Source organism: Drosophila erecta, unplaced genomic scaffold (genome assembly GCF_003286155.1).
Source record: "Drosophila erecta strain 14021-0224.00,06,07 unplaced genomic scaffold, DereRS2 tig00000126-arrow-pilon, whole genome shotgun sequence".
In the NCBI taxonomy this organism is placed as follows: domain Eukaryota; kingdom Metazoa; phylum Arthropoda; class Insecta; order Diptera; family Drosophilidae; genus Drosophila; species Drosophila erecta.
Window position 1 is genome coordinate 765,904 of NW_020825209.1, and position 25,348 is coordinate 791,251.

Here is a 25,348-nt window from a genome sequence, read left to right on the forward strand (position 1 = left end):
GGGTATCCCATTGCGCCCAGAGTTCTGGCTTCGGGGAAAACAGATTTTCATGGGCACAGGTGTAGAGGTACACCTGTATGCAACAAGATCACATCATGCACTCGATGGATGTTCGCACTATTGTATTATTGGAAGTATTCAGTTGTAAAAGCAGCAAGTGTATGACAAACTACGGCTGCTACTGAAACCCAAGTTTCGCGGCTCAATTGCAGGGAAAATCGAAACACAATGCTAGAAATGGAAAGAAAACACTGTGGTATTGCATTCGATTTTGATTTATTGTATATTGAATTTATTTAGATGCTTGTCCTTGGAATTTGTTTTTTTTTTGTTTTAAATAATTGAATTTCTTAACGAATTTCAAGAGAAATTCGTGTCTGCACTCTAGTACTCTCGTAAAATTCAAATATTGACCAAAAAAATCTATGTATACCGCAGATGTTCAATATACGCGTACTTCAGTAGCCCCATATACGTAAAATACATTGTGTGTTTCTGAGTTTACAAACTAATTTACTGAATATCTCACGTGGTGTAAACGGTGCTGGATCAATGAATGCTTCGAGTGAATGTGAGTGATAAATGCCTAATAACTCGATCGCGTACTCACTATTCAAAAGTAATTCGCATATGTCAATTATTTAACTATAACTAGAACTATTTAGATCCATGTATATATATATATATTAGATTTTCTATTAAAGCTGATAAATGTACTTGATCGTTTGTTATTAATTCGTATAATTTGTTAGCACTTCCCAGCTCGACGCTGTGTTCAACAGTTTTCAGTTTTCGTGCCCGATTCAAATTCCGATTCAAATTCCAATTGCAATTTTAATATCAATTTCAATGTGAAATGAGCTACCAAGACTCCCTACATATACGTATATATATAAATATATACATATACATAAGAGCAACTGATGCAAAAGTTCCGTTTGTAAATAGTTGAGAAAAATGTGGAATTTATGTAAGTACTTAAACTTTTATTACGACCAACTACTAACGACTGACTACTACGAACTGCTGAGGCTGTAAATGTTATGTGTATAAAGACTACTACGTTAAGCTACCCATACAATAGTTCATTGGATACGTAAGGCAAATTCACTGTCTCAATCCTCAATCCCGCAACATAAACCCGAAACTGCTAAGCTAAGACATAACCATGATCTCTAAAAAATAGTCAGTTTACGAACTCCGCTAGATCCTAATTCATTTGGCTGGACTGAAACGTTATGTGTTAAGTTTTTAATGTCTACAATGTCTATTTTGGAGTGAGTGAGTGTGCCCAGTACTACCAACTGACTGCCGTTCGTTGTCTATATCATATTTGGCTGGGACTCGGTTCCTTGGCTCTGCTGGCAGGAGAATCGATTTTTCATTTGTATCGTTTTTATCGTTTTAGTCGCTTATCGCTTATCGGTTTTTTGTTTTTGTTTTTTGGACGCAATTGGACGCCTAGAGCTGCCCGGTATCGTTGCGATCCGGGGGATTCGCTAGCTACAAAGTCGTATCAAAATTCTTAACATACTACGAAGTTATTTGGTTTAGCTTTTGCCAGTTCTTTCGATGGGACAGCCCGTGAGGATCACCGTGATATGGTTACAGTTGATTACTGCCTATCGACGGGCTGTCCCGTGCAAATTGTTGTTTGCCATCGCTCGTCGATCGCGAATCCAGGCTAAAATCCAGCCACACAACACGGTTAGTGAAAGTAACAGAGGGGACAAGTGGGACGGGATGACTGGTGGTGATTCCCCTAGCCTGCGACTATTTGGGACACGGAGTTGGTGCGTCTGCGTTTGGTGATTTGCTTCCACAGGCGGCGATTCAGCGATGGCTTGTCCTGGAAACGTTCGAGACGTTATGCAATTGCGAAGCTGTTGGGTTTGATTGATTGAGGTTCTTACGTTATCCTTGCGCGGCGACATTTGGGCCATCTCCACTGAGTCCTGGGCCTGCGACTGACCCGGCGGCAGCTTCTGGAGAAGAAGGCTGCTCTGGCTGTGGCTCGGATGGGGCTGTTCGCCAAAGGCGCCGTCAGAGAAGTTGGGGGTGCTGCTGGTGCTACTGGCGGTAATCTCGGAGTTGCGACGCTTAATAAAGTTTATTCTGCGGAGGGATTAAGCCACGTACACACATTTCACATGAGAATGAGTCGTGTCTGATGGTCGGGTGCAATGGATTAATACTCACAATCGTTTCGATCTGCCCACTTCGGTCTCGAGGAAGGCCTCCTCAGTCATTGTTGTTGTGGTTGTGGTTGTGGTACTGATGGCTCCCGCTCCGTCCATCGAAGTAGAACTCCTCGTCCTCGTCAGAGAGGCTGCTGCAGCTGCTCGTTTGGGCCAGGAAGAGTCGCGTCTCTCCGAATCCATCCCCGAACGCATCTCCGTAGCCATGGCCATCAGAGTGGTCGTGGACGTCGTCTCCCTGACTCGACAGCCACTCCTCGATTGAGACATGGAGTATATCTTCTCGCGTCTCGCTAAGATTTCCAGATCGCCTAATTTGCTCCCGCCTCTGCTGGAGCTGCAGGCGGTGCTGTTGCCGCCGCCGTTTCCGCTCCCGCCGCCTACTCGACCAGCAGATCCACCACCTGCTTGACCCACCTGCTGCTGCTGCTGGTGGCCCACTATTGGCTCGACGCCGGCACGGGTTAAACCACCGGCGAGCGGACTGTTGCCGTGGCTGCTGCTGCTGCTGCGACTGTTGTTCGCATTGCTGTTGCTGGTGGAGCCGCCCAAGGCGCCCGCTGAGAGGGGGCGGGGCCGGCGGTTCACCGTCGGCGTGTCCATCTTTGAGTTGCGTTGTTGAGAGTACGATATGACAGCCTCTTTTGGCTGCACCCTGTTCGTGGCTGAACGACTCAATAAATCGCGACCCGTCAGACGATGAAATGTGGAGAGGTCGTGCCTGGAATGGGTGGACCATCGCTTCGTTAAATACTGATAGCTGATTGTGTCTTTTGAGGACTTGGCGTGGGATGGGTGCACACTCACCCCAGAATAGTTGTTAGATCGGGACCAGGCTCGTAGCAGATCAAGTCCTCGTCCCCGAGTATGTCGTGATTGAGGGCCAGCCGCATTTCCAGCCTTGGGCTTAGGCCGCATCCAGCGTGGGGCATTGGGGCAGTGGGTGCGTCGGGCGCAGCCACCGACGGTGGTGCCGCTGCAGCCGGGCAGCTCTGATCCCTCGGCTGCGGCTGGATCTGTGTGGGCGGACTCTGGCGGATCGGCTTTGCCATCCTCGAGGCTGTTGCTGATGAAGTGGCTGAGGCGGGCCTGGGTGCCCCCAGCAGGCAGGTCTCTATTATCGTTGACGATGGTCGTTTTGGGGCCCCCGCCGACGCCAAGCTGCTGGTACTCGGTGTTGATGGCATTGTCCTTGACCCGATAGCGATTGGGTCCGAAGCGCTGGCGGCGCCGCCGACAACCACCGAGCAGCCACTGTCAGCAGTAGCGCCAGATCTTCTTCGAGGTGGCTCCTAAACAGAAATTTTCAGAATTTTCATTTCATATTATGATAAGGGGGAGGTGCAAGTGCAACTGAAAACTCACCGTTTTGGCCTGACCAGCGATTAGATCGGTCTGCGTGAGAAGCAAGCGACGCGGAGGCGGTGGCGGCGGTACAAATCTCGGCGGTCTGCCGCTGGCTCTGCCGCCGGAGCTGGTAGTGTCGCTCGCGTTGCTGATTGTTGAAATAGTCGATGAGGGAGCTCGACTCGGCATCATCGTCGTCGTCGTCGTCGTCGTCGTTATCGTCGTCGTCGTTGTCTTCATCACATGTATCCCCATCGGCGTCGCTGCTGCCTTCGCCGGAGACGGAGGCATCGGCCGAAAGGATGGCGTCGTGGTGGTGCTGCTGCTCGCGCCGGTGAGTTCGCGACCTGATCCGCTCGAGGGGCGCTGATCGAGCAGATACTCGCAGGATGAGGCCACCAGCACTGCCGGCGGCTGTGGATCGATGGCCGTGGTGGGCAGTAGGCGGGTGGTGAGCAAGGGACGCGGCCCCATCGCACTCGTGACCAGATTGGGATGCAGCCGCTCCACGCTGGAGTGCGAGTCCTCCTGGTCCTCCGTCGCCAGACTCTCCTGCCGGTCCTCCGCCGACGGATCCTCCTCCCGATCCGGCACCACTGGCCGAGGAACTAGTGGTGGGGCTGGCGGCACCGCCTCGCTGTCGCTTGAACTTCCAGCCGAATCCTCTAGGTAGTGGCCATTGGTCGTTGCTTCCCCCTACCAATTGTTGGGAATAGAATTCAACTAATCAATTCTGGTTGGGATAGAGATTCCTGCCAGCGGTTGGCGTCGTTTGATGTGAATGGGGATGAGGAGTTGGATGCTTGGTTCGTTTTCAGTACGGAATGTAGATAGCAAGATCGAATCGATGGGTCTAGTTCGGAGGAGGTGGATGGTGGTCGTTTTGCGCTGGTACGTCAATCATGTCCGGACGGGTGATGTTGATGAGCTCGCAGTATTGCAGGATGGGCTAAAGCTTCACTAATTTTACTATGACCTTCTATACAAGTACAAGTACATATGTAATTATATTTGGCAACATGGTTTACAATAACACATTAAGCAGACAGGCAAGAAAAGTACAGTTTTCATACAAAGTCAAAAGATGTTAGCATGATTGATTTATTGATTGTTTGATGGTGGTGATGTTTGATCGGTGAAGGTGGAGATGGAGATGAGCGAGTTGCAGTCGATGGTTTATGAAAGTACAGACAAAATAGAAAGACAATTCAAGGTCAATTCCGAGGTTAGTTTAACAGTGTGACTAGGGCTACATGCAGGTGGATTAAATCTAAAGAATCGTTGCAGATGGAGCAGATTGAACTCTCCTTCCCGCGCTTTTATTGTGCTTTGGGCACAGTTGCCCGCAGTAGTAGTAGTCGTTTGCCATGCAGCGGAGTGCGGACTTGAAACAAAAGGCGTTTGGACCCGGGACCATGTTTTTGTTTTCATATATTTTGGGGCGTGTGACTGGGATTTGCTGTAATAACGACCCACCTTTTTGACGTCATCGCTATCCTGCTGCGTCTTCTCTTCGTCGCTCTCCGTCTCCTCCTCAAAAAGGGGCTCAAGGCGACGTCTATAGAGTACGTCGACAATACGGATACGATATACGATAACGATTTCGATAATACGTGTGTATGGCGAATGCAAACGAATTTCAATTGGAATTTAGCAACAGTCGATCGATGTGTTGATTGTGTGTCGATGGCATAAATGATATATCAATTTCGATTAAGCAAAACTTAGTTGGATTATACGAGTATGTATGTAAATACGTTGGTAAATATATGTAAGTAAAGAAGGGATATGCTACAAAGTATGATCCCTCGCCTTATTATCAACCTGGCTATGACTATGACTAGATCTAAGACTAGCCCGCAAATGAGTGAGCAATACTAGTTATAAAGTTATTGGTTACAGATAGAGATACAATGTATGACACTGATTCAAATCGAATTTAGGATCATGTGAGATACGTGTGTGGTGTGTGTGTATGTGAAACAAATGATAACGAAAGGATAAACACCTGTAAAAGCTACGAAAGAAAGTTTCCAAAGGAGTACACGAAAAAAAGAAAGTTCGTATTCTTATTAACAGTAGGATCAATGGAGGCACTAGACTAAGCTATACTAGGTATGGTAGATATAGTATGTCGAGATACTCGGTATGGTGTTCAACAGTTAGAGATCGGCTGCCTAGGGTTTCTCTACCGGCTGTGTGGTGATAATTGGTGGGTGTTTCTTGGAGCTCCAAGTGCCGATCTAATCTGAAATCCCTCCCCGAGTCCTACATACCGTGGCAACAATCCCCGAATCGTGCTGGCAGTCATCGGTGGCGCCATCAACAGCTCGTCCATCATCAACTCCGTGTCGTCGTCGTCGTTCAGGGAGGTGCTCGACTTGGTTGGCGACTGCATGCAATGGGATTCATGAACAATCTATTTATGTGCCTTACAAACATGGAATGCTCACCGAATGTGTGTTCTCCGAGTTGATCAGTTGCAAGTCCTGATCGTCGTTATCCCCGCCACTGGTGGGTGTGCCCCAGACCTCCTCGCCACTAGTGGCTCCCGAGGTGCACTCGTCCATCTGCTCATCCGTCTCCGAGGCGGTTCCCTGGTGCTGCTGTTGCGCATCGCCAGCATTCCAGCGACCCAAGTACTTATCAATGAAGGCGCGCGACTCCTCGAAAAAGGACATCTTGTCGGAGACATAGGCTCCCGCCCGATTTGTCCACGCGCCACTGGCCAGAACCTCGCCATTGACCATCACTCCCGATGAACTGGCGGCCCCCAGATCGTTTTGCACCAAAGCTCGTTCCGAGCCCGCATCCTCGTCATCTTCCGCGTCTTGGGGACTGTTGCCGTCGTGGCCATTTGGCTTAAAGGACTCCAAATCATCATCTAGCTCATCGGCCTCATCCATTCGATCGTCGGAAGGTAGTTTCTCCAAGCTGGACATGGTGCCGAATCGACGCAGAGCACTGCTCATGGGTCGATAGGGTGGTTCCTCATCCAATGGGGACTCGTCACACGAGTCCTCCGGAATATTCTCAATAATGGCCTGCCTGGGCTGTTTTGTTGTAGTGGTAGCCGTACTGGTGGTGGACGTTCCCCCGCCATTCGAGGAGCACCCGCTGTTGTCCCAAACGTGAGTGCTGGTTTTTGTGAGCACCGAATCCGGCGTGGGCGGCACCACGGCTATGGTGGGTGTGCTATTCTCCTCCTTGGGGATCCGTTCCTGCCCACAAAGTGTGGCAGCTGGCGCAAGCTGAGCCAGGCCAATGAGCATCAGGGACAACTGTTCGTCTTCCTGTTTCTGCTCCAGTGTGGTGGTCGTTTGCTTGGGTGATTCCAGTAGCTTGCAGGTCTGGTGCTCCATTTTGTCCGGCGAGAGTTGAGCGTGGGTGAAGTCCTCTGGAGTACAGCGGCAGTGGCAGGCGGCATATTTGGCTGGGGAACCACCCAACGAGCCCGTGCCTGTTCCCGATCCCGAACCCGATGCCGACGCCGAGGCCGAGGCCGAGGCTTTCGTTGGACTGCTCCGCATAATCCTGGCAGTCTCCGTAATGGTCACAATGGCCTTCACCTGCTGGTTGGCCTTCGGCCTTGGTGGCTCCTGGCACATTTGGGCCACAACGCGGGTGCGACGTGGTGGTGGCAACGGTTTTGGAGAACCACCACCGACGCCAGCGGAGCAGTGGCCATTGGGCAAGGATGAAACTGAGACTGGCGGATCTAGATGACGTAGTGAGCCGGTGATGGCTGGGATGCCCTCTCCGGCACTGCTACTGCTGTTGGGCATCGCCCCGACACTGTCATCGGTGGCCTCTGATTGCGATTGGGAAATTTCATCGGTTATCAGTTGGGCGACATCGCTCTCTGTGTCGCCGGTTTCCCGACGACTGCTACTGGCCACCACCTTGGAGGACAGCTCCCCCGTAATGGTGCTGCTGGACATGCTGGTCACGCTGCCGGTCCCAGTTCCAGTTCGATTGCTCATTTTCGGTATAGCCACTTCCGAGGCCCCTGCAATGCCATTGCTGAGCTTGCAGCAGCGATTTGGCGAGGATTGGCTGTGCTGCACCTTCAGCGAATTGCAGAGCAGGACGGGCGTGGAACTGGAGTTGTTGACTCCGCCTCCGCTGCCAGGACGCGCTCCGCCCGGTCCACTCTGCTGGCAATTCTTGTGGCAATGGCGGCAAACGGCCAGCTTGTCCAGCACAATGGGACTCGAGCGTACGGTGATCTGCATCAGGTTACGGCATAGCAGTAGGGAAAAGTTGGGAAGAAAGAGGCAGGGGGTTAGCAAAGAAAGTCTACAAGTAAGCGGCGAGGTTTAAGCTGGTTTGATGACTAGGATTTACTACGAAGTGTTTTATTTTTGAGCACATTTCTGAGCAGAAATAAACGCAAACTCACCTGGCTGTCGGATGTGGTGCTGTGCGACTGACTGATCACGCTGGTCACGCCCTCCGCCTCCGACGTGGAGTATATATCCGAGGTGGCGCTCATGCTCAGCTCCTCGACGCCACTTAGTCGCTTGCCCCCGAAATTGGGCCTAGCCGATAGGCCGCCGTTTTCCTTGGCCAAATTGAGCTCCTTGGTACGCTTCTCCAGCTGCTGACGCGTCCAGTACGTGATCCGTTCGTCCTGCTCGCTGTCGCTGTTGAAGATCAGCTGCTCGTCCTCGGCGCTCACATTCTCCTGCGAACGCGCGATGGCCGCCAGTCGAGCCTGCTGCTGCTGCTTGTCCAGCTGACCCTTCATCCAGTTGGCCAGATGCAGGGCACTCGACTTGGGCGTGCCCGTCTTGTTCAGAATGCGACACTTCTCGTCGATCAGCAGCTCGATCTGCTCCACATGACCACCGTGGATGCCATGGCTGTGGCCGTGGGAGCGGTCCGCAGATCGTTCGGTGGCTGTTCCAGCGGCGGAGTGGGCGTGTCCGTGGGAGTTGTTGGTGCGCTGCTGGAAGAGCTGGGTTATGTAAGTAATACGTTACCTGGACCCGGGGACCGTGACCTTGAGCCTCAACCACCACACCACCAGCACCACCCACTGCCGCCTGTCGTTTGGCAAATTAAAAATTTGTGATGGGCTCATTTGCTTTTTTTTGCATTAGCTTAGCTCGGGTCTTGCCCTGTGTTTGCTTTTGCTTTTGCTTCTGCATTTGCTTTTGCTTTGCTTTGCTTTTTGGCTTTGTCTTTGGGTCAGAGAACTCTTTTTTTGCGAAGCGGTGAAACGGAACGGAAACAATAATCTTAGTCCATCTTTGATTAAAAACGCTTGCTTTTGGCTAACAACGGAAATCGGCTCAAATGGGACATTAGGACTTTTCGGATTTATAAATACTTGTAAATACTATATGACACAAGACAACGGTATACGATAGCGAGTACAGTCACACAACAAACAACTAATAAGCAATGGAAGTTGAAGTAGGTTTGGAGAATAGAAAGAAGCAATTCGAACTTAAAACTAAAATTGAGTCCATCACAATTTTTAATTTATCAATTTTGGTTTTTGATTGGTTTCATCTTTTTGTTTTTTTTTTTTGGCTTAAAAAAGATTTGTGTATATTTTTTTGTTCGGATCACAGGATCTGGTTTTGCGGAGCTATATGGTAATCCAGTGAGTGCTCGGTGGGTTTCTACTTGCTCTAATTTTCACATATTTTGTTTCATGTTTTTTTTTTGTTTTTGGTTTTTGAAATGAAATAAAAAGATCAGCACAAGCGTTTTTAGTCAAAGAATCATTTGGTTTTTATTATTATTTGAATTCATCGTTTCTCTTCGCATTCTTAATCTCAATCTCAATCGACTCGATATATCGACGGTCGATTCTCGATCCTCTCGTGTTATGTAAAATGTCGAAAAACAATAAATCGAAAATCACTAGACGTACATCAAGTTTACAGAATATGAATATGAATCTAAATAGTAAGTATGTATATATATATAATGTGTATAGAAATTTCTTGTTTACTGCTCAAGGCACACTCAAAACCGAACCGCAAAAGACAACGCGGCGTATGCTTGATATTTAACAATCAGTTTCAATTTGCAATAGATGTCTGTGTGCGTACAGTGTACTGATGTTTCTGTGTGGGTCTTGCTGTGTGTGTGTGAGAGTGTGTATCTGTTTCTATGCTAACTGTTCGTTTTAAACTTCGGGCTGGATGGAAATTTGACCAAACTGAATCCGCACTGCGGGACCAAATCTTAGAAGGTTAGCAAACTTGCTTTATATTCTAATAATTTGTCGAATTATATACGAGTATTTTGAAAATGCCGATAAAGTAAGATTACTAAAAAATTACTAAATTGCAGCCTAGGAAATGTAAGGGAATATCTAAAAATACAATTTTGTCCCACTGTGCAAAGGCAATCTAGTGCTAGGCAATATATGTAAGTGATAAGCGTGAAGATATATTTGTAAGGCAACAAATTGCTTGTCATAGATAATTGACACCAATGGCTTGATCAGATACATAAATGTGGCAAATGTAGTTCGCCATCCAGCCAAAAGTCTTTCGACTGAGCAACATGTTATTACAGATGAAAGAACGCATACGGATACTATGTTCATAGGAATGTAATACGTGGTATATATGTATATACAACTAAGATTTTGATTTCGATTTTGATTCAAATTTGATCTGGCCAATCGAGTTTAACTTAACTAAGTTAGTCGTGTAATCGAGCGATTCTACAAGAAATTTGGCTAATGGGTCAACTTATCATACGAGGAGGATCCGATCCGAGGCGAGGCGAGAATTTCGGGGAAGTTAGGAGAAACTAGGACTAGGCTAATGTAGGATAACAACAGCAATAACAGTAATCAATAGGTTTTCAATTTGGCTACAAAATGGAAGCATTATTAACATTAGTATAATTTCAAGTAGGTTATCTTGTTTCTTTGTCTTCGTCCTTTGTCCTTTTTTTTTTGTTTTTGTTGGATTGGCAAAAAGTTTCAATCGAATGGTTAGTACGAATAGAGTGATATATATATATGCATATTGTATGTAGATATATGTATATATCTATAAGCTAAAAACTCTTGTAAAACGCAAACCCCGTTGGGGTTCCGTGTAGCAGATCGTGCATCTGTTTGGTGTATATTTGACTAGCTAATATACATATATATATACATATATATATATATATATATATACGGCTATATCTAAGGTGTGTATACTATGTATACGCACATACATTACTAAAAAGAGCTAAATACTAGCGCTAAACACATACAATCATCATCGAATCTCATCATCTTAATCTCTGCCCTCGTTCAACTGTTTATTGCTATTTACACCCGATTCAAAATCGACTTGGATGGAACGAATACCATATAAAGGGAGGGTTACTCAATGGGATATATGGTATGGATGTCAATACACGAGTATATACAATACACAACAGAGATACATACACTTAGAGAGCGATGATTATATGTCTATGTACAATTTTCCACGGATAATTGTCACTTCTCACTCGCAATTAGAGTCAGCTAAACACATACATATGCTTTTCACCTGGATCTAAAAAGTTTTGGCATTTGAAAGGAAAGTCAAATATTAAACCCTAAATAAACTTGTGAAATCTGTTAGCAATCTTGCAATGCAAATTGGAAAGAGATCTGTGGGGCATCCCGGAATTATCAAAATGGCTTATATCCAGGTGATAGGTTCTTAAATGTTGTTCTAGTATCTTACTCGGGTGTCACTCGTTTTATCTCACTGTTCGGTTCCTGATTCTGATATCCTGGCAAAGTCAATCCCCAATCCTCCAAAGACAGGCTGCCACTACACTGCAAAGTTTTGATTGTGAGTAATGGAAAACTTGGCCAAAAGCTGACACAAAAGCAGAGCAAAAACGGCGATTGAGCTAAATATTTAGAGATATAGAGCAGAGGTTTCTGGGTAGTTCAGTGGTAACATAGTTGAGTAAGCTCGTCAAGATTCAAAGATTGTGCGGCAAGGGGCTGTTAGCGGGGTCTGACTGTAGCCAAAAGTCAAATCACAGGTCCAGCGAGTCCGGTGGCGTTGGTCTGGTTGGTAGCATGCCGAAGGGATCGTCCACCACCACGCTGTCGTCCTCGTCACTGTCCTCGTCGTGTCCGTGACCCTCGGTGCCCTCCCTGTCCTCCTCGTCGCCCAGAAAGATGCACTCCTCCACGTCCGTGTCATAGCTGGGATCTAGATTGACCTCGTGCAGCTGCAGATCGAGCTCCAGTAGATCCCAGGAGCCACCGAATTCAGCTAGCGGTATATTCGGGCCTTTCCCGCTCGTGGAGGTTGCCACGAAGTCATTGGAGAAGGCGTCCGAGTTGCAGGGCTGCGAAGTGGTGGGCGAGATGTTGGGTGTGGGCGTCTCTGGCGTCGTCAGAGAGACCTGACCACCAACCACACCACCGGACTCATCGATGAACGATCGACCCACCGAACTCAAGCTAAACTCTAGCAGTTTCTGGGTGGCATGTTGGCCGATGGGCGGTTCACTAGTAACCTCCGGAATGACGGTTAAGCACTTGCAACTGGAGAGGGACAGCACAGAGGTTTGGGTCTGCGAGTGGGTCTGCGAATGGTTTAGGGTCTGGGTGTGGACCTGCGTCTGGGTTTGAGTCAAGCTAGCGCTGCTGCTGAGGCAAGAGCTGATGGTGTTGCAGCCACCCAATCCCACACCACCCACTCCATTGGGCACCGACCCGCCCACATGACCTTGGCCATTCGGATGACGTTGGTTGCGGGCGGGCGAGTTGGTGCGCGAGGGCAGCGAGGCGGTGCAGAGTGGTGGCTGCGGATGGGTCTGCGTCTGGGTGGCGCTGCTCATGGTGGTGCTGGCACAGTGGTGCCGAACAGCACTGGCCAGCCGCTGAAGATTCTCGTAGGAATCACCGCTGTCCAAACGCTTGCTGCGAAAGAGACGCACCTGCTGTTTCTGCTGCTGCTTCAGATGGATGCTGTCCAGCGAGGGTAGCTTCATCGAACCCATGGAGGCGGTGGTCAGACCTATGTCGCTCAGCGGCACCAGGGTGTTCAGGACATCCGGCGAGTCCAGGGGACTGGACAAGGGCGTGGAGCCAAGGGCGGCATTAACTAGAAAGCTGTGGAATACAGACAGTGGATGAGAGTGGTGTGGTTTTCCCACTGGGAGGCCGTCCCCCAAACACTGACTTACATCTGTCGCTGGAGAAGATTCTGCCATACGGCCTTCAGCTCCAGCGAGGGTGCCCTCAATATGAGGCTCTTGCGGCGGGCTCCTCGCTTGGGAGTGCGGGTGAGATCGGGGGCACAGTAACCCGTTGGACTCTCCGCCAGGCGTCCATTGGGATCTACTGTGAGACGGAACTCGGTGGCTGAAAGCGAAACGTTGGAAGTTGAATGTGAAGTCTGGGTGCGGAATTCGCGGACTCGCACTCACTTTTCTTGCGCATGTGGAAACAGGAGTCAACCACATTGGCGATGGGAATGGGCTCCTCAGTGATGAACAGGACTCGATCACGGCTGACCTTGGCAAAGACGATGATATCGCTGAAGAGCAGTGTCCAATAGGGTTTGACGGAGCGACCTTCGACCCGGGACAAATCGCCTCCGAAGATCCACTGGCGCCCCTGAACGGCCAACGTAAAGGGCTTGCATTTGGTGAAGACCATGCGGGACTCCAGATCCTGTAGGGTTAGCAGGGGACGACCTTCTCCCAGTGGTTCCATCAGACCACTGCTCACAGTGATCTCCCGATAGGCTGCCTGCAGTTCGTTGATGACCGTGCTAAAGTTCTTGTGTTCCTCCGTATCCACATGGCAATTTCCAGCGAGCAACTGCATCAGCTTGAGGATTTCGCGAAAATGCTGCAGTGGTCGATGGATGAACATGGTGAGATCGGGTCTTTTACGTGGAACGGCCGGCTCCGTAATGAAGGCTATAAATTCGGAGCCCGTCTGGCGGGACTTATTGACCAAAACGCAGTCCGCCCGCTTGATTCCATTGCAGTACTTCTTGTACGCCGCACAGATCGCTGTGGTTTTCGATAGGTAGACCCGCGAGGCAAAGTTCATCTGCGGCTCCTGGTCCTGCTGATCGCTGCTGCACAGCTGCTCCAGGATGTCCTCCGCAATCCTGAGCAGCTCGTCGATGTTCTGGAACAAAGTACGATGATCGTTTGGCGAGATCAGATCCTTTCGATCCCCAAGCGGCTGCACGAAGCGGTCCACTCCGAAGTGCAGGGCAGCCGTGAAGTTCTGCTCCCGACTAATCAGCTGGAGCAGGAAGCGCCTGCGGTTGTCCGTGATGGGCACAATCGACTAGGGGCATTCAAACGGGTCAAGGATTAGAGTGCTTAATGAGACGTTCTTGGCAGCATATTCCCTGATGGGAACAGCGGATGGAAACAAACTTATGGCAATGGGGGTAGCAAAATGCCAATCAAAAAAGATCAAACTCAAGCATTTGGGATCGAAAAAAAAAGTTTATTGTCAAGCGTAGCGAAGTCGCACGAAGCTTAAGGACTCTCAAACAAAATAGAGGCCTAGGCTAGGCAAAAAAAAGGATAAATAATTAGGCAGTCGTAATGATAACCAGCATGGCGATAACTTAATCTCTTAAACTTAACAAATTAGTATGTACACAAAGACACGAAATGATGCAAAGAAAAAATAATAGTCCTTAGACAAAGACACCTTTGCCTACCTCCTTGCTGAAGGTGACCTGTGGCAGGTGAAGCCTCCTCTTGGCCGCCTCGATGGAGGAGGTGGTGCCCGAGCAGGCGGTGGCCGGCCGGCTCATGCTATTGGCCACCGGCTGGATCCTCGTACTGGTTGTCCTTTGCAGACTCATCACGGTGGTCGTTCCTGTGGCGGTGGTGGCCAGGGTGTGCTCCTCGCTGCCCAAGCCCACTGCCGCGCCCAATCTGGTGCTGATGTGAACGTTGTTCTGGCCCAAGTCCGTCGACGTGATTGTTGTGGCGCCCGCGCCTGACCTTCTGAATATCTCCAACGTCAAGGACGAGCCCTGCGATCGTATCAAATTCAGAACATCAGCCTCGGGCATCGTGACGACGTTGTGCTTGTCCACAAAGATCACATAGTCGCCGGGCAAAATGCCACACCGGTCGGCCGAGAGTCCCGCCTCGATTTTCTCCACCCGCGGCGGATGCGTCCAGACAATGGAGAATCCGAAGCCCCGTTCCTCGGTTCGCGTAAGTCTTTTCGTCATGGTGAACGGGGTACGTCCCTGCTGCTGGCGGACAGCGCCTCCTCCGCCGGCTCCTCCGCTATTTGGCATGGTGGACTGTCTCCGGCCACCGGATGTCCCATTGTTCAGGTGGTTGGCATTGCTCTCGTTGGCCTTCGATGCCGAGGACTGGGTGCCCGCCGCCTGTGCCTGGGTGGTGCTATTCGCATTGCCATCCGCTGGCGGATCCAGCTCCAGGAATCTCAGAAAGAGATTCTCGTCGGCATCTCGCTGGTGGAGTGCCTTCTTACTGAGCTTCATGGGCTGTTGGGGCTGCTGGGGCAGCAGAGGATCCTCTTTGCCCATGCTATCGATGCTAATGCTGATCACCTCGTCGTTTAGTGCCATCGCAGCTGAATTCGATCCCGATCCGGATCCGGTGGCTACCGGTTTTTGGGGCGTCACTGTGGCGGCGGCTGCCATTTCTGCGGGTGAGTCGTCCTGCTGATGAGCCTGGTCCTTCAGCACTTCCGTTTCCTGCTTTCGATCCTGGCCTGCGTTGGCTTTCGGTTGACTATGGCGGCTAGTAGGCGGAGGACATGCCTGTGCATGCAGCTTGTAGGATCCTGCCGAGATGCACGAATCCAGATGCACTAGCTCATTCAGTGGAAAAGTGCTGCAGCCCAGGAACTCGCTGCGTCTGAAAGGGAATGCAGAAGAAATCATTAGTCAGTGGGGATGTTCCAAGTTATAAATATCACTAGTACGAGTATTTTTGATTTGCAGAATCTGTATGAGGCTCCTAGTACTTAAGAACCATGACAAAATTATTACCCAGTCAACCGAAAACCTACAGCCTGCGGTGCTTCCAGAAGTGCCACGAATATTTCACAGCGAATGATGGGATCAATGGGTATGTGGACGGACTTGGACAAACTGAGAAAACAAATATGGCCATTAAATCTAAATGAGCACTTGTCCGCCAAAATCCTTGGCCCCTCGCAATCGCTTTTGGATAATGCCAATGGCCATGCCAGTAGCCATTTTGGTCAGTTTGCGTCACGTTACAACGTCTGACGGCAATTGTCTATTTATAAGTGAGTGAAGGTGGCTCGCCCACAGCTGATCCAATCCAATCCGTGGAAGGCCCCAGAAAACCCGTACCGTACCGTGGCACCACCACCAGCACCAGCACCACCACCAGCGCGGTTCTCCTGGTCTTTCGTACGTGACATAAATCAATTAGCGGCCCTAAGCTGCTGCCACATTCCACATTTCCACATGCCACAAAGTACGTACATGTGGCCCGGAAATGCGCTTGGCCCGGCCAATTTGCAGGGTGCTCGGGTGGTTCGGTGGGTGGTCCAGTGGGTGGACCAGTGGGCGGTATGACAGTGGCTTAAGGCTCTGTCTGCTGCTTCTTCCACTGGCCACTTTAGCTGAAGTTGGCGCGCGTATTTGGGTCACTTTTATTGATTTTCCTTGCGGAGTCCGTGTGCTTCTATATATTTGTTCCTTTATTTTTTTTTTGGGGCGATTGCAATCGCAGCTGTCAGTTCGGTAGGTGCATTAAAAATGTTGGGGGCCTTTGGGGTGGTGCCACCTCAACTGTGTGCCGAAAAGCTGGCCATAAATTATTCAGCCGCCAGTCGTTCTGTAAATTGACTTAAAACGTTCCTTTTTGGCCTAGACTGTTTTCACAACCCAGGTGAAGGTAAATTATGCATGGCCAACAAATAAAAGCAGGTGCGTGTGAGGCAGGAAAATGGAATAGGTGATATGGTTCCCGGGTGTACATTTAGTTAGTTGGCCACTTCAATTAGCTGCTGACAGCAAGAAAAAAAAACAAAAAACAATGGGAAATACACAAGATAGGGGTGTGTATGTGCGTGAGCTGGTGATTATTGCATAATCGCCCTAACCACCAGCATCGATTTGGCATTAAACCTAGCACTTGAACAATTTTATTGCTCATTTTCAAGTACTACACTCCCGAATGTCCTTGAATCTAATTAACTTTCGAGCACGCTGCGAAAGGCCCACACATAGATACTCCGAGACACGCACACACTGACGCAGGCCTTCCACTTCCTGTTTGCAATTTGTTTAGCAGCATGCCCGAAATTATGCTACACATTCCACATGCCACGCGCACACACAGTTACATAAGTTTTCGTTGCACTCTTTTTCTGGCAACGGAATTCAACACTGCAGCACACTGCCATTCAAGGCACTCCAAAAAAAAGGTAAACAAAATGTGATATTTAAGCCTTCGTTGAGGCACGCAAGGATATACATTTTTTTTTTTTTTTTTCTTTTTTGGCTTACTTTGCCTCGTTTCCTGCGTTTTCGAGCTTCGCCAGCCGTTCTGCCGTTCGCCGTTCTGTGCCGCTTTTCACGCGAGCTTGCCACTCGGACTGAGTAACGGGAACTGAGCTGGGAAAACTCGGGAAAGCAAGTAGCAGCGCAGGTCAGCCCGGGAAAGTCGCTGGAAGTCGCTGGAAGTCGCTGGCAGTCGCATGCCCGAGCCACTGCGCCCGCGCTGGAAGGCTGGAACTTCCGGGGAAAGCGACGAGCGCTTGTTTATGTGCAGGAAATGCACTAGGAATGCGAAAGACGAAAGGCGCGAGGCGAAAGGCGAAGGCGCTGGAGGTGCCACGAGGCCAGGAAGAGCGCCACAATTAACCAGACTTGGTCTTTTGCCTGTCTGCGGAGCAGGGCCCCCATTCTCCATTCTCTTCCAGAACTTCCCCCGTTAAACGTTTAGGGGTGAATGACTTACAACAGGACGACGATGGCACGCGCAAGTAGGCAGCTTGGATGGGGTCTGGGGTCAATTTGGACATATTTTATGGCAATTTGTGGCAATTGATACTTTGATTGCATACGTTTGTATTCTCTTTTGAGATATGATTATACTACTGGAACTTGGCATTTGCAATTCAGATTTAACAACCGACTCATACTACAACATCTAATTTTCTACGTGTGCTTTACAATTTCAGGGAATACTTTCTGTGCGTTTCTTGGCTTTCGACCGTACTCGTACTCACTTTAAATGGCGATCCCGGTGCCACACGGCCAACTGAAGATACTGTCCGGCGGTCTCCTCGCCACTGGAAATCTGGAAGCTGAATCGCTGATCGAAGTACGGGCGACCCGAGTGCCGATGCACGGCGGTGCGTTGGTATCCGGAACTCATGCTTCCCCCGGACGAATGCCCACCGTATCCGGGTGGCTGTGCGCCTCCGGACAGGGCCACCTTGACGTAGGCGTTGATGCTGCCGTTTCCACTGCCATGGGAGCGCTGCAAATCCCGACAGCGAATCACTGCAATGGGATGGAAGGGGAGAACACGTGCAATTAACAGGTGAGTTGGGCAATGATTCTCGTGGGTTGGCCTTTCAGGATAGGGGATTGGGACCTTAAGACCCAGGCAGACGGCTCCACCGATAATCCAATTTACCGAAATTACCGTCTGCCTGGTGTATATAGTTGCTACTTTGGTTGCTACTGTGTCTAAATTGAATTGTAAGTGGCAAATGATAGGCATTGATTATGGGATTATAGGAATGCATGCTGTGCTTCGGCTAGAAACTTTTGAGTATTGATTGCTGTATAAGGCTTATTCAAATTCAGCAAGTAGTTGGCTTTTTGAGAACCTAAAAATAATGGTGGCGTGTTGGGGTCGTTGGAACTCACCATGTACATTAAGTTGCCTCTCCTTGGCATCGAATGCGATGCTCACATCGATGCTGCCCCGCTGACTGGCCTCCACGTCCGCCCCACTATTACTGCTGCTGCTGTTGCTGGTGGTGGTTGTGGTGCTGTGAGAGGGGGGCGTGGCCGTGGGGGAGGCTAGCGAACTCCTCTTGGCCACCTGCTGCTCATCCTCGTCCAAATCACTCGAGGCGGAACTGGATGAGAAGCTCAGGCAGCGTTTGGTGCTGGGAACCAGCTGCAGTGGCTCCAACTTCTTGGCTTGTTGGCTTTGTGTTTGGGTGGTGGTTTTGTGTGGGTTCTTGCGCCGCACCACCCGCTGCCGCTTCAAGTGGGTGGGTGTGCGCACCTCCATTTCGTGGACACTGGTCTCGCTCCACTCGGCATTATCCGCCAGAATGGTGGCTGAAGTGGTGGTGCCGGCGCCGCCCAGTGGCTTCGTACACCTCACCTCTTTCCGGGCCGACTCGATTATGGCATCCAGCATGCGGTCCAGTGTGGTATCGCCCATTCGCGATGAGGAGAGCTGGGAATCCTCCAGAGCAACGGCACCGCCACCGGCGGCAGTGCGTGGCAAGCAGCGCAGTGCCGCCAATTGTGGCGTGGCCTGCCGCGGACCACTTCCCTCACTGAAACTCCTGCGCTGCGGACTCTTTCCGTGCACGTTGCTCAAATCCTGCAGGGCTATCAAACTGGCGTTGCCGAAGGGACTGCTCATGAAGTGCACCCCGAAATTCTCCTTGTTCGCGTCTCCGACTCCTGGCACGCCCACTCCGCGGCGCCGCCCACGCGACTCCTCCACCACGGCACTGGAACTGGAGTGGCGATGCATCCGTGTTATGGTTGGCATGTCCCTACTGGAAAAGAGAAATGCCTAATTAATCTTCGGTTTTTTGATTGTTTGCTATTCCTAAAATAACAGCTCAAGTACCATAATCAAAAAAAAGGTGTTTTTTTCAAAGAATTGCTCATTACTTGGCCAAAAATTGAAATATTTTTAGGTGGCATACATTTTTAGACTCTTTATTTTACACTTAATCGATTGGCATTCTAAGTTTTTAGATAAAAAAAAAAAAATTTTTTTTTTTAAATTTGATTTTTTTGTAAGGGGTACCATCACAAAAATGGTAAATTTTCGAAAAAAATTTTTTTTTGGGTATCATCAAAATTTAAATACAGTTTTCTTGGGCTAACAAATACGAGCAAATAGATGTATTCGGATCAAATTTTGGGCAAGAATTGGGTGAGATATGGCAGGCTGAGTTATAAATCAGTCAAAATATGCTTAATTTTATATGGCGATATTTTTTAGGGCGATTTCCAACAGTTAACAGCTTGGTGCCAGTATAGATATGAAATAGATTAGTCTGGATGATTTTCCAGATCTGGTTGGCAAATCGGGTATGCTTGGTTAGGTCCTTGGTCCCTGGTCCTTGGCAGCTGGTTGCCAAACAAGGGGATCAGAGCGACGGCTTTCGATCTGGTTTCGTTTTTTTTTCCCATTCTTCTGGTGTCCTTCGGTTTTTGGGAACTCTTCCAGACAATTTCGAGGCAGAAAAACAACGGCAACAAATGAAGGGGCGAGCTGGCAAACAAAGTGCAGGACAAAGCAGGAAATTTTGCAAATTGTTCTTGCGGCAAACGAGTTCCTCGCCAGGTCCTTCGTACGTCGCTGTCCTTGCGAATTTCAGGTTTGCATTTAAATTGAAATTAAACATATGCTAATTTCCCTAACAGATTTCTGCGCTGCGGTTGCCAACCATAAAATTGAGCGGGTCCTTTGGACAAGGAGTCTTAAAGGATGCTCTATGGTCTGCGATCGGCGATCCGCGATGTGCGTTTTCTTTTCTCTGTGTGTGTGTGTGCAACAATTACGCCCCAGCATAATGATGCCATTTTGCAAAAATGCGGCGATCGGCAAAGCCAAAAGGGGCCTTTAAAGATCGTCCCAGAGATCCTCGCCTTTGTCTCTCACGGCGAGTGAGATAGAAAATGGGTTTTCGTGTAATCCATAAACGTCACCCCAGCCCCAGAATAAGATGAAAAGCCGGGCGAAACTGCTCAAGGAAACGCAGCCGGTAAAGGCGAGCAAAAAAATAATTTCTTTCCAGCCCAAGATCCTTTGAATGGTGTGCGTTTGCGTGTGTGTGTGACTTGTGCCCGGAGGATTAGCTCGGGGTGGTAGGAAAAAAAAGAAGTTGAGGGAAAAAAAAACACAGCAACAAATTAAATGTATTAGAGAACGCACCACCCCTTTCTTACTGTGGGCCCCGCGATCTGGATCGGGATCTCTGTCTCTAGGGGTTAGGGACTTACGTCAATTCGTCCCTTTCCTTGGCTAAATTAAAATTAGAGCTAGAGCAAAGACAAACACGGCTACCTCATGGGTGTGCGAGCGTAATTGTTTTTTGTTCCAGGTGTGCCGCCGCTTCGGAAACCGAGCTTATCGGGCGATCTACAGATCGATCGATCCAAATGGACGTATCGTATCGATCGTTTCCTCGGCCCAGATTGTATGTCTTGTGGGGTGTGGACTTACCTGGTAACTTGATCTTCTTGCGACTACGTCGCCTGGCGAACTGCAACTCGATTTAGCTAGGGTTCAACTTGATTAACAGCACTGATTCGGTTTAAGATGGTGTTCCTTGCGCGTCGGCGGCACACAAATTGTTGATAGATCTTTTGCACGAAAAAAAAATAAGCCAAATAATTTCCTCAAGCCAAAGGTATTTTCTTTCTCTTCTGCTATGACGTTCACGTGTCTGCTTAGCACGAGCTCAGAAATGGAAATGATGGTCGGCGCAGGCGTACGTTTCAGCGAAGGCTCGGCCGAGTGCCGAGGCAACACGAACCCCTCACGAAGCCAAACGAAGCGGAAGACCAACCACCAGAGAGCAGCTTAATGAGAGCAGGCTCTCTTGGGCTCTGATTTTGTGGGCAGACTAACGGAATCTTGGCTGTGGGAAAAACGGGACTAATACCACACATTAGATAAGGAGTATATGAAGCTACATTGCTTGTATCAACAGCTATCTGTCACTAAATGTGTTATTTGTGGGCGAGATAACCAAGCAAGTGGGGACAGAAAATTGGAGGACAAGGAAAAGGGGGGCTGAAAGATAATGTGGGGATTTATAGCCATAATTTTGATGATGGACGTGATAAGCCATCTTATAATAATAATGTAAAACAAATAACATCGCACATAAGCTATCAAGTAAAAGAGTAAGATCCCAGAGACTTTGTTTTCATATTTGAGGTTCTCAGGACCTCAGCTGAACGAAGTTTCAGCCACCGTCCAACAGGGGCGCTGTGTGAAAAGTGCTCGAATCTCCTGTTGAACCTCTCCCCGCTCTCCACTCTCACCGCTCTTCCGGTGAAAGAACAGAGTCGCTCAGCTAAGCAGGTAAATCCCGGTAGATTGGATCCTTTGTGTTTGTCATACTTTGCCGTTTGCCCCTGCCCATATATATCTGACTATATGCCGAACAATGGTCTGGTCTCCGGACAGCTGGCGAGGAGCAGTAAAAAAAAAAAAAAAAAAAGTGGGAAAAGAAAGGAAACCCACACGGCGACGTCGCAAGGTGTCTTAGCCCAGATTTGTCTCGTGTGTTGTCCAAAATGTGGAACAATTGCCGAGGGAAACGGCAGGCCCAGAAGCCAAAAATCTTCGGGACTACAAAAACAGTAGCCTAATGTCTCTGTCCAGGGATACCGGTCATTACTTTCACTTTGATTTGTACTTGGTCCCGAAACTGCATTGTGTGTAGGCGGCAATTTACGAGCCGAAGCTTCGGTAAATATTTGCCCAGATGCCCGGATTCCGACATCCTTGCAGCATTGCTGCAGTTCAGCCATGCAGGATTGAAGGACTCGTGCCCTATATTAGCAGCCGGTTGGCCATGTTTATGTGACGTCCGCTGTCGATCTTGGCATTTTACGAGCTCCCATCAACCATCTCGACCCAAAAGAGAATTCAATTTGATCGCAATGGCAATGCGATTCCCATTGCGTGTCCCTTAAGGATTGCGGGGGAGTTGGTTGGCCGGGTTTTCGTGGAAAACTGAGTTTCCCCGAAACTTCGGTTGAGTGTACTTAAGAATACGGTTGCCCAAAACCCGCTGAGACCGCTCGAGATCTTCAAGTCCTTTAGTCAAAAGTCAAAATTTGGACAGCTGTATATCTGTTATGTCATGGAATCGACAGTCACTTTTTCAGCTGACTACTGGATATGTTTTTGATAGATTCGGCAATGCTCTTGACACTGAAGAGCTTGCGTGTTTTATTCAAATTAATATTTTCAATGCACAAGATGTGAGTTTCAAGTTTTTATTCTTATACTTCGCGATCTTTGGAAAGTGCAAGGGATAAGGTTGCTTTCAATATAACATTGCCATCTGATTCAGCCCACATCCATTTGATCTTTCAATATGCAAGAGTCCTGCTAAAAGGACTTTCCCCTAACTCGATCATGTTTGCGCTTTTCATGGCCGCTGGATGAGATTCGAGGGCAGATTTGAGGCTGATCTTTGTCTCTGTAATTGATACGATTTCCATGTTTTCGTAATTCGCGCTTCATTAGAATCGAAATTAGCAACAACAACAACGGACAGCCGTTCGCTTGATGGAAGGGTTACGTCCTGGCATTTCGGGGTGGATTTGCCATTTGTGTGTTGGCATAGCTGTTTTGCAAAAAATGATCTAAATTGATTATAAATTCAATTTAAATCTCGATAGAGTCGAGGGTTTGGCCATCTAATTGCGAATGCATTAGGCATTAGCCTTTTAGCCCCTTGGGTTGACACGAACCTAAACCCCTTGACATATTTGGTGGCCCGAAATTTGCCTAATTTGTGCGAAACTTGATTTCGGCATGTAAGCGATAAATATTGCGGATTTCGGGGATTTGTGAGAAATTTGCATGCAAGTTGCTTTGGTTAAATGCAAATGTGGGAAATACGGAAAATATACGTAACATACATACATACACGTGTATGTATGTACTACTTATGTGCAGAGACGAGGGACAGAGATGAAAATGGAACCTGGAGTAAAATCGAAGAGGACTTTTGATTGACAGGCCGACAGGACGCGCCCCGAAAAAGGACTTTTCGCAAAGAGAGCAAGAAAACGACTCCGATGTCCTTGTTTTGTTTTGATATTCACTTCACACAGATACACACGCTGATCGGCTTTTGCTTGAAATTTGATAAATGACCAAAAAATGGCAGACACCGCTTCGAGCCATTGAGGTCCTTCAAAGTCCTGCTTGCTGTTGTCAGGAGCAAAGAAGAAAAAAAAAACGAAAAAAAAATATCTGGGGGTGGGCAGAGTATACCCTTCTCAAGACCCAAGACTGCATTTCGTAAAAACATCAAATTAGTGCAGCGCTTTTTTCCACTCTTATTCCCTAACAAATTTCAGTTTTTTTCCACCGCCAAATTTGCATTTCTCAGGGTTCTACGCATCGACAAAAAAGGTTTATCCACCCGAAAATGCGAGAAGAGTTGTCTGCACTGCAGATACCGCGGCCCTCGTGTCTTGTGTCTGCAGTTGCATCCTTTTCGTCCTCGTACCCACAAATAATTCTCAGACATTGCGGCGCCCTCAAGTAATTTGACAGGCAGCCAACCAAAAAAATAAAATAAAATAAAAAATAAAAACGAACCAACCCGCCGCAAAAAAACGGGGATTTGAAATAATGCAGCTCACTTTTTAGCCAAAAACCCGAGGAAAAAAACTAAGAAACTTGTTATGCAGCATGTCAAGTCGCCGAATGACATTAGGCAGCCTGATTTACGAGGCCCCAGGCTCTGATTTCCTTGGCAAGCGCATTTTTCGGATGCGAATGCAGCCTGCGATCCGCGACAGGATCTTAATTTCGGCAGCTACCGAAGTCCTCAGACGATCGCCGTGGGGTCCAGTCAGAAAAAAAGCAAAGCCGAAATTTAATTGAAAATGTCTGCCTTTATAATAGAAAAAAAGCGAATAGCCTGAAGAAGGGTTTCTTACAACAGCACAGCCTAAACAAATTGTGAAGGTAGCTAAGGGAGCCAATATGGCTAAATACTATTCAATAGCTTCCTTCTTCTAATTAGCTATCTGAAGTTAGTTTTATTTCCTTTAAGTAAATATACAATACACTTTGATTTGCCGTTCGGTAAGGGACAATGCCGTACAATCCCTCATAGATGCGCATAGATAGCACTGAGGTTAAAGATCCGTCAGAATCGCCAAACAATCTTTGATTGCAGATGAACCCACACACCCACACCTCCGCCAACTGGGCCCATGAATGCCCATGCCCGTGGCCAGCACAACCGATGGATCGATCGATCAACCATGGGCCATCGATCGATCTGTCGCCCACGAGCTGGCCTAATGGCTCACTTAAGCACCTCGACTTGAACCCTCCTGATCCGAGCTGGAATCGCTCAGATGGAGTGCTGCCACACCGATCTCTGACCATTTCCGGGGCGAACTGTCAACGAGCACTAATTAGAATGTCAGGCGAGGTCCTGGTCAAGGCAGGACAACCCACACAGCACCGCAGTGGAAACCACACCGCAGATGAGCCCACACCACAATCGCAGCGACTCCCTGACGGATTGATTGGAATGATTAATGACCAGGCCTGAGTGGCATTGCGTGACAAGTTTGTTAGATATTGAGCACACCGTGGATGTGGCTGTGGATGTGGATGCGGTTATCCTGTGGCCCTGTGGCCCTGTGGTCCTATGGCCCTTTAGTCCTGCCTTACTCCTGCAGCTTGCCACTAACACCTTTTCGTGACAGCTCCGAGCAGTTGCATCATTAATCTTTCGCCGGCGCGTACTGTACATCCATGTGAGTAAGCATTGCTGGTGCCATTACTACTGTACGTATATGTCATCGGACGAACTATAAACTGTGCCAGTAAGTTCTGTG

The 25,348-nt window shown here is 48.6% G+C and overlaps 1 protein-coding gene across 3 annotated transcripts; it reads right to left on the minus strand.

Moving 5' to 3' along the window:
• Window positions 1-328: 328 nt before the first annotated feature.
• On the minus strand, window positions 329-21,209 carry LOC6555599 (serine-rich adhesin for platelets). Of its 3 annotated transcripts, XM_026982555.1 has the most exons (17): window positions 20,961-21,209; window positions 18,404-19,278; window positions 17,755-18,031; window positions 14,219-15,401; window positions 12,954-13,833; window positions 12,711-12,888; window positions 12,462-12,636; window positions 7,948-8,493; window positions 5,999-7,774; window positions 5,822-5,937; window positions 5,554-5,562; window positions 5,022-5,103; window positions 3,564-4,241; window positions 3,006-3,490; window positions 2,200-2,919; window positions 1,914-2,115; window positions 329-1,849 (listed from the first exon to the last, which is right to left on the minus strand). In XM_026982555.1, the coding sequence occupies exons 2-17, from the start codon at window positions 19,269-19,271 to the stop codon at window positions 1,763-1,765; spliced, it is 8,262 nt and encodes a 2,753-aa protein (XP_026838356.1). In that variant the 5' UTR covers window positions 19,272-19,278; window positions 20,961-21,209; the 3' UTR covers window positions 329-1,762. The 3 variants fall into 3 exon arrangements, with proteins under 3 accessions (XP_026838356.1, XP_001982651.2, XP_026838357.1); XM_001982615.3 differs by lacking the exon at window positions 5,554-5,562; XM_026982556.1 differs by lacking the exons at window positions 17,755-18,031; window positions 18,404-19,278; window positions 20,961-21,209 and adding an exon at window positions 15,556-15,674.
• Window positions 21,210-25,348: the final 4,139 nt, after the last annotated feature.

Excerpts from the sequence above, each read along its gene's own strand:
- LOC6555599 (XM_026982555.1), bottom strand. The coding sequence starts at position 19,271 with ATGCCAACCATAACACGGATGCATCGCCACTCCAGTTCCAGTGCCGTG. Across the intron at positions 12,889-12,953 it reads TTTCCACATGCGCAAGAAAA|CCACCGAGTTCCGTCTCACA; the intron begins GTGAGTGCGAGT and ends TTTCGCTTTCAG. Across the intron at positions 8,494-12,461 it reads AGCAGCAGCAGAAACAGCAG|CGCACCAACAACTCCCACGG; the intron begins GTGCGTCTCTTT and ends CTCTTCCAGCAG.